The sequence below is a fragment of the Petromyzon marinus genome, chromosome 7, assembly GCF_048934315.1.
Source record: "Petromyzon marinus isolate PM22_M1 ecotype Great Lakes invasive population chromosome 7, UKy_Petmar_22M1.pri1.0, whole genome shotgun sequence".
Classification (NCBI taxonomy): domain Eukaryota; kingdom Metazoa; phylum Chordata; class Hyperoartia; order Petromyzontiformes; family Petromyzontidae; genus Petromyzon; species Petromyzon marinus.
In genome coordinates, this window is record NC_133673.1 from 11,650,043 (window position 1) to 11,665,474 (window position 15,432).

At 43.0% G+C, this 15,432-nt stretch overlaps 1 protein-coding gene across 10 annotated transcripts in view; it reads left to right on the forward strand.

The window, feature by feature from the left end:
- LOC116939979 (myotubularin-related protein 5-like) overlaps nt 1–15,432 on the forward strand; it is a 95,411-nt gene that overhangs the window by 69,040 nt on the left and 10,939 nt on the right. For 4 of the 10 annotated variants that reach the window (XM_032949113.2, XM_032949115.2, XM_032949114.2 and 1 more), the window contains 16 exons: nt 154–315; nt 1,436–1,686; nt 2,227–2,399; nt 3,167–3,240; nt 5,078–5,273; nt 7,203–7,330; nt 8,027–8,202; nt 8,380–8,516; nt 8,661–8,877; nt 9,736–9,932; nt 10,970–11,104; nt 11,750–11,854; nt 12,734–12,808; nt 13,434–13,621; nt 14,254–14,427; nt 14,902–15,003. In XM_032949113.2, the coding sequence (XP_032805004.2) occupies nt 154–315; nt 1,436–1,686; nt 2,227–2,399; nt 3,167–3,240; nt 5,078–5,273; nt 7,203–7,330; nt 8,027–8,202; nt 8,380–8,516; nt 8,661–8,877; nt 9,736–9,932; nt 10,970–11,104; nt 11,750–11,854; nt 12,734–12,808; nt 13,434–13,621; nt 14,254–14,427; nt 14,902–15,003 (2,490 nt within the window). The remainder of the gene's footprint in view (nt 1–153; nt 316–1,435; nt 1,687–2,226; nt 2,400–3,166; nt 3,241–5,077; nt 5,274–7,202; nt 7,331–8,026; nt 8,203–8,379; nt 8,517–8,660; nt 8,878–9,735; nt 9,933–10,969; nt 11,105–11,749; nt 11,855–12,733; nt 12,809–13,433; nt 13,622–14,253; nt 14,428–14,901; nt 15,004–15,432) is intronic. The other 6 variants (XM_032949117.2, XM_032949121.2, XM_032949118.2 and 3 more) reach the window with 3 other exon arrangements.

Sequence of the window (15,432 nt, forward strand, 5' to 3'; positions counted from 1 at the left end):
TTCTTTTCAAAAGAATCTTGAGTTTATTTTATTATGTGCATTATAATATTGGACAAGCTTCGGGGACAAGCCCGAGGTGCATGAGTGTAGTATTTTTGTTGGGACTAACTCTTACCACCATTTGTGCGCGCACGGCTTCTTTTTTCCCATCAGAAACTCTGTCAAGGCGTTACACAGTTTGCGTACACGTGCGTTCAAGATCATCCCGTTTGGACCAGCCAACAGTTTTGGGAGGCCACCTTTTACGACGATGTGCAGAAGCACATCCAGTCTCTGTATCTGTCCATGAATGACGGCAGTCCTGCGCACCGGCAGGTGAGTGAGAGAGGCTTCACTTTTAAAACATTATTTGTATATCTTGTATAAACTCGTGGAAATTGTGACCTGAGGCTGGACCAAAAAAAGGTGACGAAAAAATCAGGGAATCCTGAATTGTGCAAATATGTTTGTTTTGGCTAGCACTAGAAATTGTTTTGCCAAAAAAAAAAGTTAATTAATCAATTTGACAAGAAACTACAACTCTACAGGCATTAAGAGAAATAAAAATTGCTGAAATTATTTGCTGTCTTCATTGACCAATCAACTCTTTGTTCTTGCCTATCCTTAACATGAAATGGTCTTGATGTATGTCTTTTTTTTCAATGGCACTGGAAATAGTAAGCTGCACACCGAAGGCCCTTGTCTCCATAGGATTCAAATTCCAATCCTTATCTAATCGATACTGGCAAAACCTTATACGCTTGCGCATTGACAATCTGTATGGGCTTCGTGGAAGTTGTATTAATTCTTTACTGTTTTTATTGCATGAGTACTATACTTACTGTTCCATTCTTTAATGAAAAAAAAGTCTTAATTTCCAGCGGAACGTCTTATATTTTGGCTCAGCACTTTGACACAAGGCAGATGGTTACGTGCTTAAAAAAAAATTCTGTCCTCCCTCTCAATGCTGTCATTCCTTTATTCCCAATGGATGCGTTGCACTTTCATGTTTACGTCCCTCTGTGGTCCGCTATCTTGCTTTTCCATAGGGTTAGCCTACCCCCTGGTGTGGAGGGATAAACCCCCGCTTGCATTGCAGCACAACAATGAGTGATGATGGTTAAAACAAGGGAATGTCGCTTTTTAATAAATCTCTTACTCCCCAGATCTTGGCCTGCCTCTGCTGTCGTTGATATTTCCTGTTTCAGAATCAAACAAGCCGGTTTTTTTTCGAAATACATACAAAAGTAATAAGTGAGCCTACTGTATTTCTTGATTTATGTTATCAAATATAAATGTATTTCCTACGTCCTTAAATATTTTAAGTTGAGGTTAAATTCAGGGCTAAACAAAAAATCCAACATGCACTGTCCATAAACACCATACGTGTGTTGTTTTTTTTTTTACAAAGGGTCATGCTGTGTCTGTCGTTTTTGCCTTGATTCATGGCTTTTAGACATCAGGGGTTCCTGACAAAACCCCGATGGAGATAGCGGCAGAGCAGTTGCGGCTGTGGCCAACACTCGAGGAGGAGAAGCGGCAAGACCTGATATCCAGCGAAGAGGGCATCGTATACAGCCAGGCCATCCACTACGCAAACCGAATGGTCTACCTATTGGTGCCTCTTGACTCCAGCAAAAACCGGCTGCTTCTCAAGCCAGGCCTGGGCGATGGGGAGAGCGTCTCCAATAGTTTCCTGACCAATAGGTACAGTTTACAAGTGTTCATATTGATAAAAAAAAACTGTGCATGGAATGTGGTATTTGAATCAAACTGTGCTCTTGAGCTTGTGGGAGTTGGGATTTCAGTGCCAATATACTGTGTTCGGAGTCAAAAATCATCTGGCTGTGTTAATGTAAAAAGAACCTGTGCCCAGACATGATACGAGAGAGTCAGAAAAATCCCTTCGCTGAAATTTCAAGAAACAACATTTTAGCTTGATGTATGGCCAATTCATACAGTATTTACAAAAAGACAAATGTAAAAAAATATACCAAAATACATTCATCACATATTTTTTGGCTTTTTGGGCATGTGACAATTTCCAGATGGTAGTCACCGATCCAACTATATTCTTTGGAAATCTGCCTTGGTATGACCACATCTGTTGTCTCTGTTATAAAATGTACATTTTCTGAATCCTTACCTGACAGAACTTTGCTTTATAAAAGTATTTGCGAAGTAGTTATCTGTAGCTTAGATGGGCCTTGCCCCCTCCCCACCCCACTTTCATTTAAATCTCAACAGTATTGCCGGCAGCGTGGCGGAGAGTTACGACACGGAGAGTGGCTTCGAAGACTCGGAAGGCACCGACGTCGCCAATTCGGTGGTGCGGTTCATCACGCGCTTCGTGGACAAAGTGTGCACAGAGAGCAAGGTCACCACGGAGCACATACGGGCCCTCAACAGCATGATTCCTGGTGAGGGGACCCCTGTCGGTGAAGCATTACACTATGTAACACGATTTTTGTTCCTGGGTAGTAAGTGTTATTTTCTAATTATGCCTCAAAAGTATAGAAAATGGCTGTTATTCCCCACAAACTTTGCTTTTGTGACCAGGACTTTATGTGAAGGAATGACACAAATGCACACGTTTTCTCATAGAAAATAGGTAAATTTCACTGTGTTATCACTACGGTTACCGCTATTACCACCGTGATCAAATCACCCACCATACACCTCTTCTCTTGAGCTTAGTGGTGTTTGGATGGGAAACGACCGTACAGGGCAGTGCAGCCGAATCTGTTGTAGTGCTGCACTTCTAGGTTCCAGCGCATCTGCTTAACACCGTCATCAACCCGCTATAACCATCGTGGTGATATCTCATGAGATAACCCCCATGATTGACAAAGGGGTGATGACGGCTATCATTGTAAGGGTGGAGCAGCATTGAGGCAGTAGTTAGTGCACTTCACTATGATCCCGGAGACATGAGTTTTGAGTCCCAGCCATTACTGATATCAGTGGTGAGTGATGTCTGAGAAGCCCCGGATCACCCCTGCACCAACCTGCATTCACCAGTATGATGAAGTATGGTCAAACAACTCCCATGACCAAAAATAAATGGGGAGGCTATCATCTAGCAGTGTCTTGACAAAGTTCTGTACTGTAAATTACTGTCATTGCATTATGTGCTTTTCGCTGTTTGCATAGCGTGTTGGTTAAGAGTGGGCTGCTTCCTTTGCAGGAACTGTTGCAATTCATATTGAAACTCTGGAGTCGGTCCATCGAGAGAGCAGGAGGCTGCCACCTATTGAGAAGGTGAGATTGATGCAAGAAGTTAAATGCTTTTCCATTTCTTTAAGTTGTATTGCTTCAAATCCCGAGAGAAACTTAATTATGAAATTGATGTCACTAACATTGTGGGGCAAGAAAAGCTATCCGAAAACCACAAACAGCAATGTTTTTGGAAAGGAGAAATATGAAATGAAATATAAAAAAACTCACAAAACAGCTTACATAGAACTCTTGTCAAGCCATGAGGAATTAATGATAAATTAAATTAAATAACTGTGCGGAAGTGGTTGAAAATCATGACGAGCTTTGGGATAGTGAAAGCAGCAAAAAGTAAGTTGATGATTTGTTAAGATAGAACCATTGTTCAGGATAGAGGTGGGATAATATAATAAGTGGTGAAATTATATGCGGATGCCTTTAGCAAAGAATTTCATATTTCCTAGGAAACAAATCATTTTTGCAGGTGGGTAAGAGGATTTTGCAAATGTTACACCTGAAGAAGTAACCACCACCCTTTGCAATATGTACAAAATGGAAAGCTCTCGAAGCGGGTGGAATTGCTATAGATGTTATCAAAAAAGCACAAACAGCTGCTAGATGGAAACTAGTGGATGTGTTTAATAACAGTGTACACTCAACATACTCTAATTATGGAGTGATGTCTCAATCATTTTTCACAAGTGAGACAACACTGATGTGAATATGACAGATCCATTGGCCTCTGGTCACAAATTTATAATTTGTTCACATATCGCAGATAACTGAATAATGAACAATTTATGGGTCAACCAACGACTCAAGTCACATTTTCGAGAAGACAAATCATATCAATTAGCACCCACCACCAGTATCACCAATCTCTATCCCCTGTGGCCCTCCCCTTTCGCCGGGCATCTATTTGCTTCGATGTTAAGTAAAGGGGTGGGAGCCAATCAGAAGGCAGCACGGTGGGTGGCGCATGACCTCTAGCCAATGAGGACTCTGGGGAGGAACGATGGCACAACCGAGGCAAAGTGTATTATGTAAATAATGCCTGCCTTTTGTAAACTACGAAAAGGCATTGATTTGAGTGGAAACTGATACATTTATCCAATTTCTCACAAAGCAAAGCCTTAAATATATCAAAACAATTTATAAAGGTGGAACAGCTATACGTTGATTGCATGAAGAAAGTAACAAAAATAGAAATGAGAAAAGGAATACATATACCTGCAATACGTAGAGCAGCAACATCAATAATTCCAGAATAGATCAAAAGCTGAGAAGTGCACATTCAACCATGGAAAGATGCATGCTGGGAATTGCTCCAGGAGACAGAAGGAAGAACATGTGGATCTGAGAAAAACACACGGAACACGCGTGGAAGGACAATCACCAGTGATGTAGCAATAAGATTAACTCATGCAGAAACAAGATGGATTGTGGTATAGCAAGACCTTGAGGCATGACAGTCACATGGGAACAGCTTTATCCAGCTGTAGATTCACCATGGCTCATCATGATGATAATGAATCTGTATTTTTATGGTTGAGACTGAGTATAGTTTCATGTATTTATTCAAGTCTATATACATTCTAAAACCACGGCAACTGACTCAACATTTTCAATTTATGGTACCTTTATACTATGCCTTGGTGGTGTGCAGGTCTTAAATAAAATCCTCGTATATTATGGAAACATTATTCAGCTCAGCCTTTTGTGAGTGCTCGCATCAAATCTGTCATGCTTTACTCAGAAAAGAGGTAATTATTTTAAGTGCCGTGCTGCCCGCTCTACGATATGGAAACTGGCGAAATCAACTCTCCACTCCTCCAGTGAATTACCTTTACGACCAAACCATTGGTGCCGTTCTTTCTTGCAGCCCAAAATCACGAAGCCTGCCCTACTGCACGGGGAGAACTTCATCGTCGACGGGCTGCGAGTCTACCTTCTCATGGACGGCCGGGAGGAGGTCTCCGGGGGCGCCATGGGAGGCCCTCCCATCCTGCCAGCGGAGGGTGCCATCTTCCTCACCAATTACCGCATCATTTTCAGGGGCATGCCAGTAGACCCTCTCGGTAAGAATGTTTGCCAATGGACCATTACCAGAAGGCTCATTTTCATAGCCACGGCATCACACTTTCACCTTTAATTCAACTATACCATGGTTTTGTTTTTTCCCCCACCCTAACTTTGGCATAGAAATGGAATAGTAGGGGTTTTTCCCGATTTTAATGGTCGATGAAATTTCATCCACAGTGGGTGCTAAATGCAAGTGCGTGGCATTTAAGCCTATTGCAGAATTAATGGAATCGTTTTTACAGCCTTTAAAAATACATCTGTTTAACTTCTTCGTTTTAGTGAAAATATAGTACGTGTTGCTGTTAAGCTACAATCCGTGTTTCTATTGGATGCAGGTTTCAGTTTTGTAGTTATTAAGGCAGACATATTTTCAGGCTATACATTTAGAGGTAAAAATATCTGTCAGGTGGATCATGTATTGTTTATTTTTTCACAAACTGCTATCAAAATATAATTTGTCCCAGACAAATCACTCAAATCACATGTAGAATTCCATTTGTTAATGAACATATTTCTGCATGTACAATTTGCTTCTCATTTTCAATGCCTCACCTGAGTCATTTTTTTGGAAAAACACTCATTAGGGCTTTTTTTTTTCAAACATGGGAGCCAAAGTTTTGGTAATTGTGTTACTGAGCACAGATGACTTTTATGGCCTTTATGCTGAAAATCTTGTAACTATGACTGACCTTTGCGCTATCATGTGCATTGCCAATAAATGACTGGCGAGCTGTTGCAGTGCCTCGGTCATTGAGAGGTTTTCTGTATGGTTATGGCGAGCAGATGGGCATTCCAAAACAGGGAGCAAATTGGCCAGATTTTGTGCCAGAATATACGGAGCCAAGGCAAACACATTGAACCTTGCGACACTTATACCTCGGGGCTGTTCACCCACATTGTTGAAATTGTTAAGCAATATTTCCCTCGATAATTCCTAATAATGTGCATTACGTGTATTTTTAATAATTAGTGTCCATAGCTTTCCTGTGCTAAGTGCATACAGTAAATTTGGCATTCATGTACTATCAAAGTCTCTTGCGAATGCTTGACATTTTGTTGTGATTGGATGGTTGCCTTGGCCTGTATGGAGTCTTCAGAATAAGCATATGCTCACGTAATTGTAGCCAATTAGTGCCATGAGTAATTTATCATGCGCTGGTTTCTGTGAAAACCTGGTTTTGGATGACAAAACCGAAGTACCGTAGTGTCATTGCTACAACTATCTTTCCACAATGGCTGTAGTTGCATTTGCCAGAACAGATGAACAGTAACGAGACATGCTCGGTGATGAATTCAGACCAAGTTTTATGCCATCGTATTACTTTCATCGTAGACTCAAATGAGCATGGTTGCACTGAATAGTATTTCACTTTTCTTTGAAATATCAAATACCTAATTAAGTAATCATCCGACTTCAAATGCAATGCCAAATAACTTTTTTATTTGTACGTAGGCGATAAACTGGAAAACCTCGCTCTCTCTCTCCCCCTTGTGTCTCCCTCACTATGTGTCTATCTCTACGTATCTCCCTTTATCACACTGTCTCTCTCGCTTTATCTCGTCTCCTGTCTATTTCTCATTCTCTGCGTCTGTCTTTCTCTCTGTGCCCCTCTGCACCCTTCCCGCATCACCCCAACTGCGGGCTGTGTTGGTCATGTGTGGTCCTATGACTACAGCGGCCTGCGGTGCTCAAAATATATTCGGCTTCGCATTTTTTTCGCTTGCAATAATTCAGCCAAATACAAAAACAGTCATATTCAGCCAATTTTTTTAAGTCAAGCGAATATTGATTGAAACCTTAAAAATATTTCATCGACAGTGACCTACAAGTATGTTGCGTCTCTTGCCATCACTTTACATGCTCATTTGCGTGAGCTGAGCATGTGCGGTGCGTGTCTGGGGTCACGACGATGTGTGCTCGGCAGTTGGAGAGCAGCCGGTGGTGCGCAGCTTCCCAGTGGCGGCGCTCACCAAGGAGAAGAAGATCACCGTGACGTCCCAGATCGAGCAGTATGTGCAGGAAGGCCTACAGCTGCGGTCCTGCACCTTCCAGGCATGTGTGCACCCTGTGCGACAACCATAGCAAGTCGCATGTACAACTTGCCAGGGAGACCACACTGAACCAAGGGAGGTACGTAGTCCACATACCGAGTGGGTTACTGCTTAGACTGAAGCCCTGCTCGGTATCAAGTTTCAAGTTTATTTTGTTTAATCAGGTGACAACTCAAAGAGATCAGGGTAGGCTAATTTGCAGTCGTTACCGTGGTCACATAAATGACAAAAGCAAAAAAAGAAAGTACAGCAATGCAGAAAATATAAAGCATCGCAAAAATACTTTCCCATGATAAATTAAAAATATAGCACAAATATAAATTGTACAACACACTCAGTGCTTCACCATAAGCACATATGCAGAACACAACTCAACAGCAGCCTCCATTTGCCACTGTGGCGATAATGTCACCACAGTGCTTGTGCCAACACACACCACACACACACACACCACAAACACTACACACACCAAACACACCACGCATGCAACCCTCACCACCTATTCCTCAAAGTACATATTGCATTGCGCGTGACGCATCTCACAGTTCACCAACCAGACTCGGTGTAGATACCCATGCTGCATTCTGGCACCGTACGAAAGACCAGCGCTATGTATAGGATCTTGCACCTCCGATTAGCACAGTTGGCTGCGTACATAAACAGGATTGTTTCGTTATAACGTACGTATCATTTCCAGCTGCTGAAGGTGGCCTTCGACGTGGAGGTGAGCTCGGAGACCGTGGAGATGTTCCGGAAGCACATCCACAAGCTCCGCTACCCGCAGACTGTCTACCACACCTTCGCCTTCGCCACCTCACAGCTGCAGCCCATCCACATCGAGGAGAAGCAGAAGGAGGCCAACACCTCCCTCCGGTCAGAGACCAACGCTCATCTATAACTCACAGCCCATAATGCCATAGGACACGTGATCTGCACTAATACATTGCTGAACTGGCACATTTCTATATCACGGATGCAAATTGTGAGAATTTTTTTTTTGGATGGCTGACACTTTATATGGAGGAGGATAATTTGTTTTCCTGCGTGTAGGACTTTGGTTAAAAGTGCCAAGAAGGCAGGGATGAAGACGATTGGAAGGCAGTATGTGTCTCGGAAGAAGTTCACCCCTCCGAATTGGGCTGACCGGCAGTCTGTGTACGGCAGCGAAGAAGAGGATGAGATTTCCAGTAAGTGATATTCGTACCAGATGAAATGTTTCACTATTGTTGAACCGTCTGGATGTACGTTTGATATACAGCACTGTAATCTGTTGTAAACATTAAGCATTCCAGAGTAGTTTAGACGTAACATTCCAACGTGATTAATTGAAGTTTCAGACGAGGGAGACAAAACGTTAACAAACACCGCGACAACATCATCCACCATGAAGTCCCCGGAGAAGTTGACCGTGGACCATGCACTGGAACGCGCCTGCTGCAAGGACTACCAGCGGCTGGGGCTCGGCACGCTGAGCAGCAGCCTAACGAGGTCCAAGTCTGAGATCTACCGGATCTCCACGGTCAACCGCATGTACGGCACCTGCCGCAGGTGAGGACCCGGCACAGCTACTTGCACCCAGCGTTCATCTCATGTCCCGCAGTAAAGGGAGTACTGCTTTTTTTTCCAGTTTCAGAGAAGATGTGCTGCTTCGATATAGATCATATGTAAATTAGGGTTCCTCATCACACCGACTTTTGCTCTGCAATTATGCACATCTTATTGTTTGTCACCAAGATTTTGTGGCAGTTGTTTTTTTTCGTTCTTGACATTAAGGCAGCTTTTATAATTTATTTTGGAATTTCCACATTTTTATTGCGATGTTGGGGCCTCATCATTTTTTGCAGAGTAGTGAAACCCCTGCCCCCCTTGTGTTTGAGAACCAGAAATTAAATGTAATTCTGAAATTCCTTCAAGGGCCTTTTGTTATCCACACACTAGGAGGTGCACTTTTCTATTTTCCCTGCTACGGAGAAATACTTATGGTATAGCGGTTAATCATTTTAAACATTCTCAGCTGAAATGTATACAAATTAAGTAACATGCTGAGATCATCAACTCCCTACATTCAACAACCACCCTTTTTTTAGCCACGGGTGATTAAAACCCAGATTCAAACCCAGGAATTTTTAGTAGTGTTGGCACACTGCTCAAGATTACCCTTGACCCATCTGACCATCTTGGTACAAACCAAACTTTTAACAAACAAACAAAAACAACTAAGTGTGTGTCTTTTCCGAGTGCATTTACAAACAGGTGAAATAAGCGATATGCATTTCATGATATTTAACCCCCCCTTTTGAATTACTTCTGCCTTCACTTAAATCTCATCTATCCTGTTCATCAACATGCTTCCTTTTTAGAGCAAAGTTAAAATGCTGACCTGTTTTTTTTGTTTTGCCGGTGTAGCTACCCGGGGCTGCTGATAGTGCCACAGAATGTGCAGGACAGCACGCTGCAGAAGATCTCGCGCTGCTACCGTCAGAACCGCTTTCCCGTCATCTGCTGGCGTCACTCACAGACCAAGGCGGTGCTGCTGCGTTCGAGCGGTCCACATGGCAAGGGCGTGGTTGGCCTCTTCAAGGGCCAGGGCCAGCATGCCTCTGGTGCGTGAAGGCCATTGCTGGTCCGGGTGGCTGTAGCTATGATGGAAAACATGGGCAATCGAGCGTTTTTTGTTGTTGTTGTAATTGTTACTGATTTTAATAGGAACATTTGGTCTCTGTTTTTGGCAGCTGTACAAAATAACATGACCACGCGGTCAAAATAACACAAAATGTGTACACCTGCATCCTACCTTTGCGCTAATGCTTTCATAATAAACCATTAGGAAAATTGCCACCTGTTGCTCTTAAAGCTTGCATATGTTTAGCCTGTCGTTCGTTTTTTAATTTTATTTCCTCTGGGATGATATTTCCCACAGGATTAAATTGTTTTCTTATACTTTACAATATATACAGTATGTGGAAAAGGCAGTTAGAGATTTGGTACAGGATATTAAAAGTGTTAACAGGCTTATACTTGTAACATTATTTTTCTTTGAAAGTAGCCTTTAATGTCAACATTCTTGTTACAGGATTAGCATGTAAGAGTCAGGCTTCAAAATAACCCAAACATTAACTTGTCACAACCTATTAGGATCGAGTTTTTTGACAATACTATATACACATATATACAGTGTACTAATGACCAGAATGCATGTGTGTACATCAACCTTTTAATTATAGGAGTTACAATATTATCACTCTGGTTCTTGTTCATCGCGTTTTCTTTGGATTTTAAGATGCTCAGAAAAGTAAGGCAAACCCCAAACTTGTGCCTGGTGCCAATAAAGTTAAACAAATCTGGTCACACAAAAATACCCACCGGATTATAACATGCACACCCCAACTTTTGCTTTCAATGGATAAAACAGTACATCTTATCATCTGGAGAATGCGGTAAAAATTTTTACCCTCTTGTGTGCAATTACATATACACAGCATAGTATTTTACATGTGCGTGTTTGTTTATATACATATACAATGTTTCTACTACGAATGTACATTGTGGTTGGCCACCGGGCAACGGTTCCATTGTAGACGTGCACTAAACATCGAGACGTTACCTTGTTTTGTCTCTTTTTTTTCCTTTCCCCCGGAAGGTGCCTCCTCCTCGGAATCATCGAGCAGCGTGGAGCAGGAGAAGTACCTGCAGGCCATCATACACGCCATGCCCCACCAGTCGGACCGCAACCGGCTCAGCATGAACTCCTCCACCTATCTGGCGCTCGAGTCCGGTGAGGCGGCGGGTGCCACGTGCTCCGCGCAGCCAGCGTGCGCACGCTTGCCCTCTCCTGCTAAAAAACCAAAAACTTCGCTTCACTAATACAGGAAATTATTACCGTTTCAAGAGCCTCTATCGGGCACTCTTTGAGCTATCTGCTAACGTATTAACCAACTTTTAATCTTTTTCAGATTTTTAACTCCACTCCAAAAAAACTGATGGACCAGTTGTGATGACCGATAGCTTATTTGAAGGGACTTTTTTATTACAAGCACTGACACTCTTAAACTCCACAATTAACATAAAATACCTGGAAATACTTTTTGAAACAGACCATAGATCTGACGTTGCTTTTTGTGCATGCTTGGAAAATGCACACCATTGGATCTAACCTATCCTTTATACGAACTACCTTAATTAGTCACCTAATATCACGTGTCATCATTTTGTACCCATGTCTTCTGTGTGGGAGTTGGGTTCGTGGACTTAAGCACGTCCACAGGAAATTAAGTCCGTCTCTCCGGAGGAAACCTTAAATGTTGAATGAGGTGGTAGTGCATCAGGGCCAGGTTCATTATTAACAGGCTTAGTTTTCTGTCATTGATGTGGGCCCCTCACCACACTGGTGTGTGTATGTATGCGGGTGACCTCTTTACAGAATCTGCTTATGACAAGCACAGGCAGAACAGGCTGTCGACGCTAATGAAACAGGCAACAGGGACCAATATGGATCTTACGCTTTCTAGTAGTTTCACACGAGGCGGTGAGTGACTCACACAGCAGGTCCCACACTTGGGAAAAAAAAAATGGGACCCAATGTTGTCCCAACAAAATATCCAGGTGGATCTAACATGAGCCAAGCAAATTCTATGCTGGCCTTCCAATAAATGTGCTTCCCGGTCTTCCGTTGCTTGGCTTGCTTTAATTGACACCCACTAATATCAATGCTTTTGAATATTTCGTGTCAATTTCTGATCTCTGGCATTCGGGAAAACACCTGTTTTGACTCTCTTCTTTTTTGGGTTTGAGAAATCTTTGGAATCAGGTTTTCTTCACATGTGATCTGTTGTCTGTGTTGGTGGTGGAACTTTGGTTAGTTGGTGTTGGTTTCTTTACTCTGAGAATGCAACAAGTTTGCATCTACACTTTTGAGCTTTGCAGTGTTGGGATCTTTTGGCCTTGCTTTGTGCTTGGGTGTAGTTGCTAAAATATATATGAAAAACTATAGGTATTTATTCAATGTAAACTAGCAGTTTTTCACAAGAAGCACTGAATTTGAAAAAAACCCACGTATTTTCTTTTTTTGGGCACACATAAGATAATAAACATATTTTGATTTGTAGTTGATATATTTTGTTTGTGTTAAAAACCCACTGGCCTGCATTATAACTATAAACTGAATAAAAATGCCAAAGAGAGCTTATCTTGGCGCAGCGCTTCTAACCAAAGTAAATCTGATGTTTTCGAATAATAAAATGTCAGCTTTTGGCCGTATGTTGGGGTTAAAAAAAGAAAAAAAACTACAAGAGAATCAAAAGTCCAAGCCAAAGCAAGGTCCCGTTGTTCCTGCGTGTTTGTGCGCGTGATTCTGACTGCTGTGTTGTCGCCTCTCCCCCTTGTGGCCGCTGCGCGCTCCCCGCAGTGCTCGGCTACAGAGATAAGCTGTTCACTGTGAGCACGCCCAAAGGGGCTGTGAAGGGGAGGCGCCTCCGCGAAGGTAATCGCCACTCGGTGCCATGTGTAGCCGCTGCAGCCGCCGCCGCCGCTACCACCGCCACCGCCACCCATGGCTCTAACCTCCTCGCCTTGCCGACCGTCACGCTCCGATGCATTTTCACCCCCTGGATAACCATTTTTTTATGATTTGCCCTCCCCAACTTCCCTCCGTCCCACGCCTGCTTTTATTATTTCCCTCTGCATTCTTTGTGGTTAATAGCTGTTTTGTCAATGTCCTCTCTGTGCGATTCTGTGTGATTGTGTGCGCAAGTGTAATGCTCTGCAGGGTTTGCTGTTTTTCATTGCCGATCCATTTAACAAGCCACGACAGCTAACTGGATTTTACCACGCTGGAGAGAATACACATACAAGATTAGGATATTGCGTGCAATGGCTCCATGCTTTGTCACTAGTTGATACATCATATGCATGTGAACTGTGTCAAATTCAGCAGGGGGTTTGCAATATTTTGAAACGGTAACCCTAAAAGCTGGTTATTTATGATCACAAATCCAGCTGTCATGTATTGAACTCATAGCCCACCTCAACTATTTATGCACGTGTGTGCCTCGTCATGCCCAGGGGAAGGGCCGTGGAGAAATGGCAGCGTTTGTGACTCGTTGCAGGCAAGTGGGCGACCCTGCGAGGCAGTGGAAGGTTCAGTGGACTGGTTGTCTCGGGGGACATTGGGGCCCGGCTCGCAGGCAAAGAACCGCTGCAATCTCCAAACCACAATGGTGTTCCCACCGAGCGAGATTTTGCCCGCTGTCAGGCCGCCGTGCTCTACATTCTAGCCGACAAGTCGCAAGGAAAGGTGATTTTTTTTTTCCCCTGCCTCATGCCTGCTGCCGAGTGGGCAGTAGAGGGCATCCATTAAATATATTGTTGTACTCTACTAATATGCTCCCACCTCTATGCTTCTTGCCTTCACCAACCTGCACTGGCCAGGAGATTGACAAAGGGTTGTACAGAGGGCTTAATTTCAGCCAGGTATGTCTGGGTCAGACAGACAGAAAATGTTTTCCCACCCGGCACACCATATCCAATAAACCTTATGGTATGAATGTCACGACTAGTCACGTGTCTACTCCAGTCTACCAGTGACCCAGAATATGGTATATTCGGTGAGAAAACAAGTCCTGGTTGTACATGTAGGTGCTGTTTGATGCATTCATGGAGTAATGATCACTTAATCCCCAGATTCAGGCAATGTATTGGATGGTGAACAGCCCTGCAACATGTCTCTCTTAATTTTTATAATCAAAACAAGTCTTAGGGGGAAGAAATAGTGCACCATTTTTTGACCGGGTCATTTTAATTCCCACTTGCATGGAAGTTTCCCATTTCAAATTGCCTGCCACTCACGTTACAAGGGGTGCTTTACGTTTTCCATTGCGTGTTAATAATGTATCGTTTTCTCACAATGGTGGCGCGTATGTGTGGCAGGGCATTAAGTTTGAAGGGGTGCATGGCTGTGAGGTGTTACTGGTGGAGTACCCCGATGTCCGCGCAGTCAAGGCCAGCTTCAAGAAGCTTTTACGAGCTTGTGTGCCCAGCACTTCTCCTTCACAGGACATGACCTTCTACAAATCGTTAGAAGAATCCGAATGGCTGCAACAGGTATGCTTCCACCTCAACTATTGCACATAAAATTCACTCTTTGGATTATCCATGGGGTGCATTATACAGGCTGCAGAGTAACTGTGTTTGCAAAAATAGAGAATATGAATCCGTATTCATACTGTTTATATGCGTGCTGGTTCTATTATTAGCTGCCCCCCCCCCCATCGTAACTCGGTACCCAAAAAGGAAAACAATAAAACAGACGACAGTCTAACATCTACATCTTCACCCCCATTCTAGATAGGAAATCAATTTACATACGTTTTGTATTTTCTTTGTTTTTGTTATATTTGGAGCCTCCCCATCCCCCCGAGTAGCCCAGATAATCGAGAGTCGACTGTATACACAAATGCTTTCCCTTTCATTTGTGATTTGTTTTTCTTTTGGCTCTTGGCATTTGTTTTTATTATGGCAGTCTGTATTGTGCAGAATAACTCTATGCTGGCTCCGTTGGGTGATTTTTCTCTTCAGATCCAAAGACTGCTGCAATTGGCAGAGCTTGTAGTTGAGCTTTTAGACGGAGGCTCCTCTGTCATGGTAAGCCTCGAGGAAGGATGGGACATCACTACCCAGGTAATATTGCGTGTTATCGCACTCGCTTATTGAGCCACATTGTGCTTGCTACCTTTTGCGGTTTTTGGCACCTCTAGAATTGTTTAATTTGTGTTCTGCTTTCAGTTGGCGGATGGGTGGTCTGGTGGCTTGACCTCACTCTTTTAAACCACCGCACATCTGCCGTGATAATTTTCTGCCAAGAGCAGTATTAAATAGCATATTGGTTGCCCGCTTGCAGATGTTACAAACAGTGATGCACTGCTTATGAAAGGCCATTATATGCAGGTGTCATTCAGCTTAACAATGAATAATTGTTGTATATCCTAAAACAAAGCCAGACATATTTCTTCAACGAGAATCCACACGGTGTTATCACGCATCAATGTATAAACAAAATAAATCATTTGCCTTTATATTTCTCCGTGGCAAATGTAACCATATTTATTT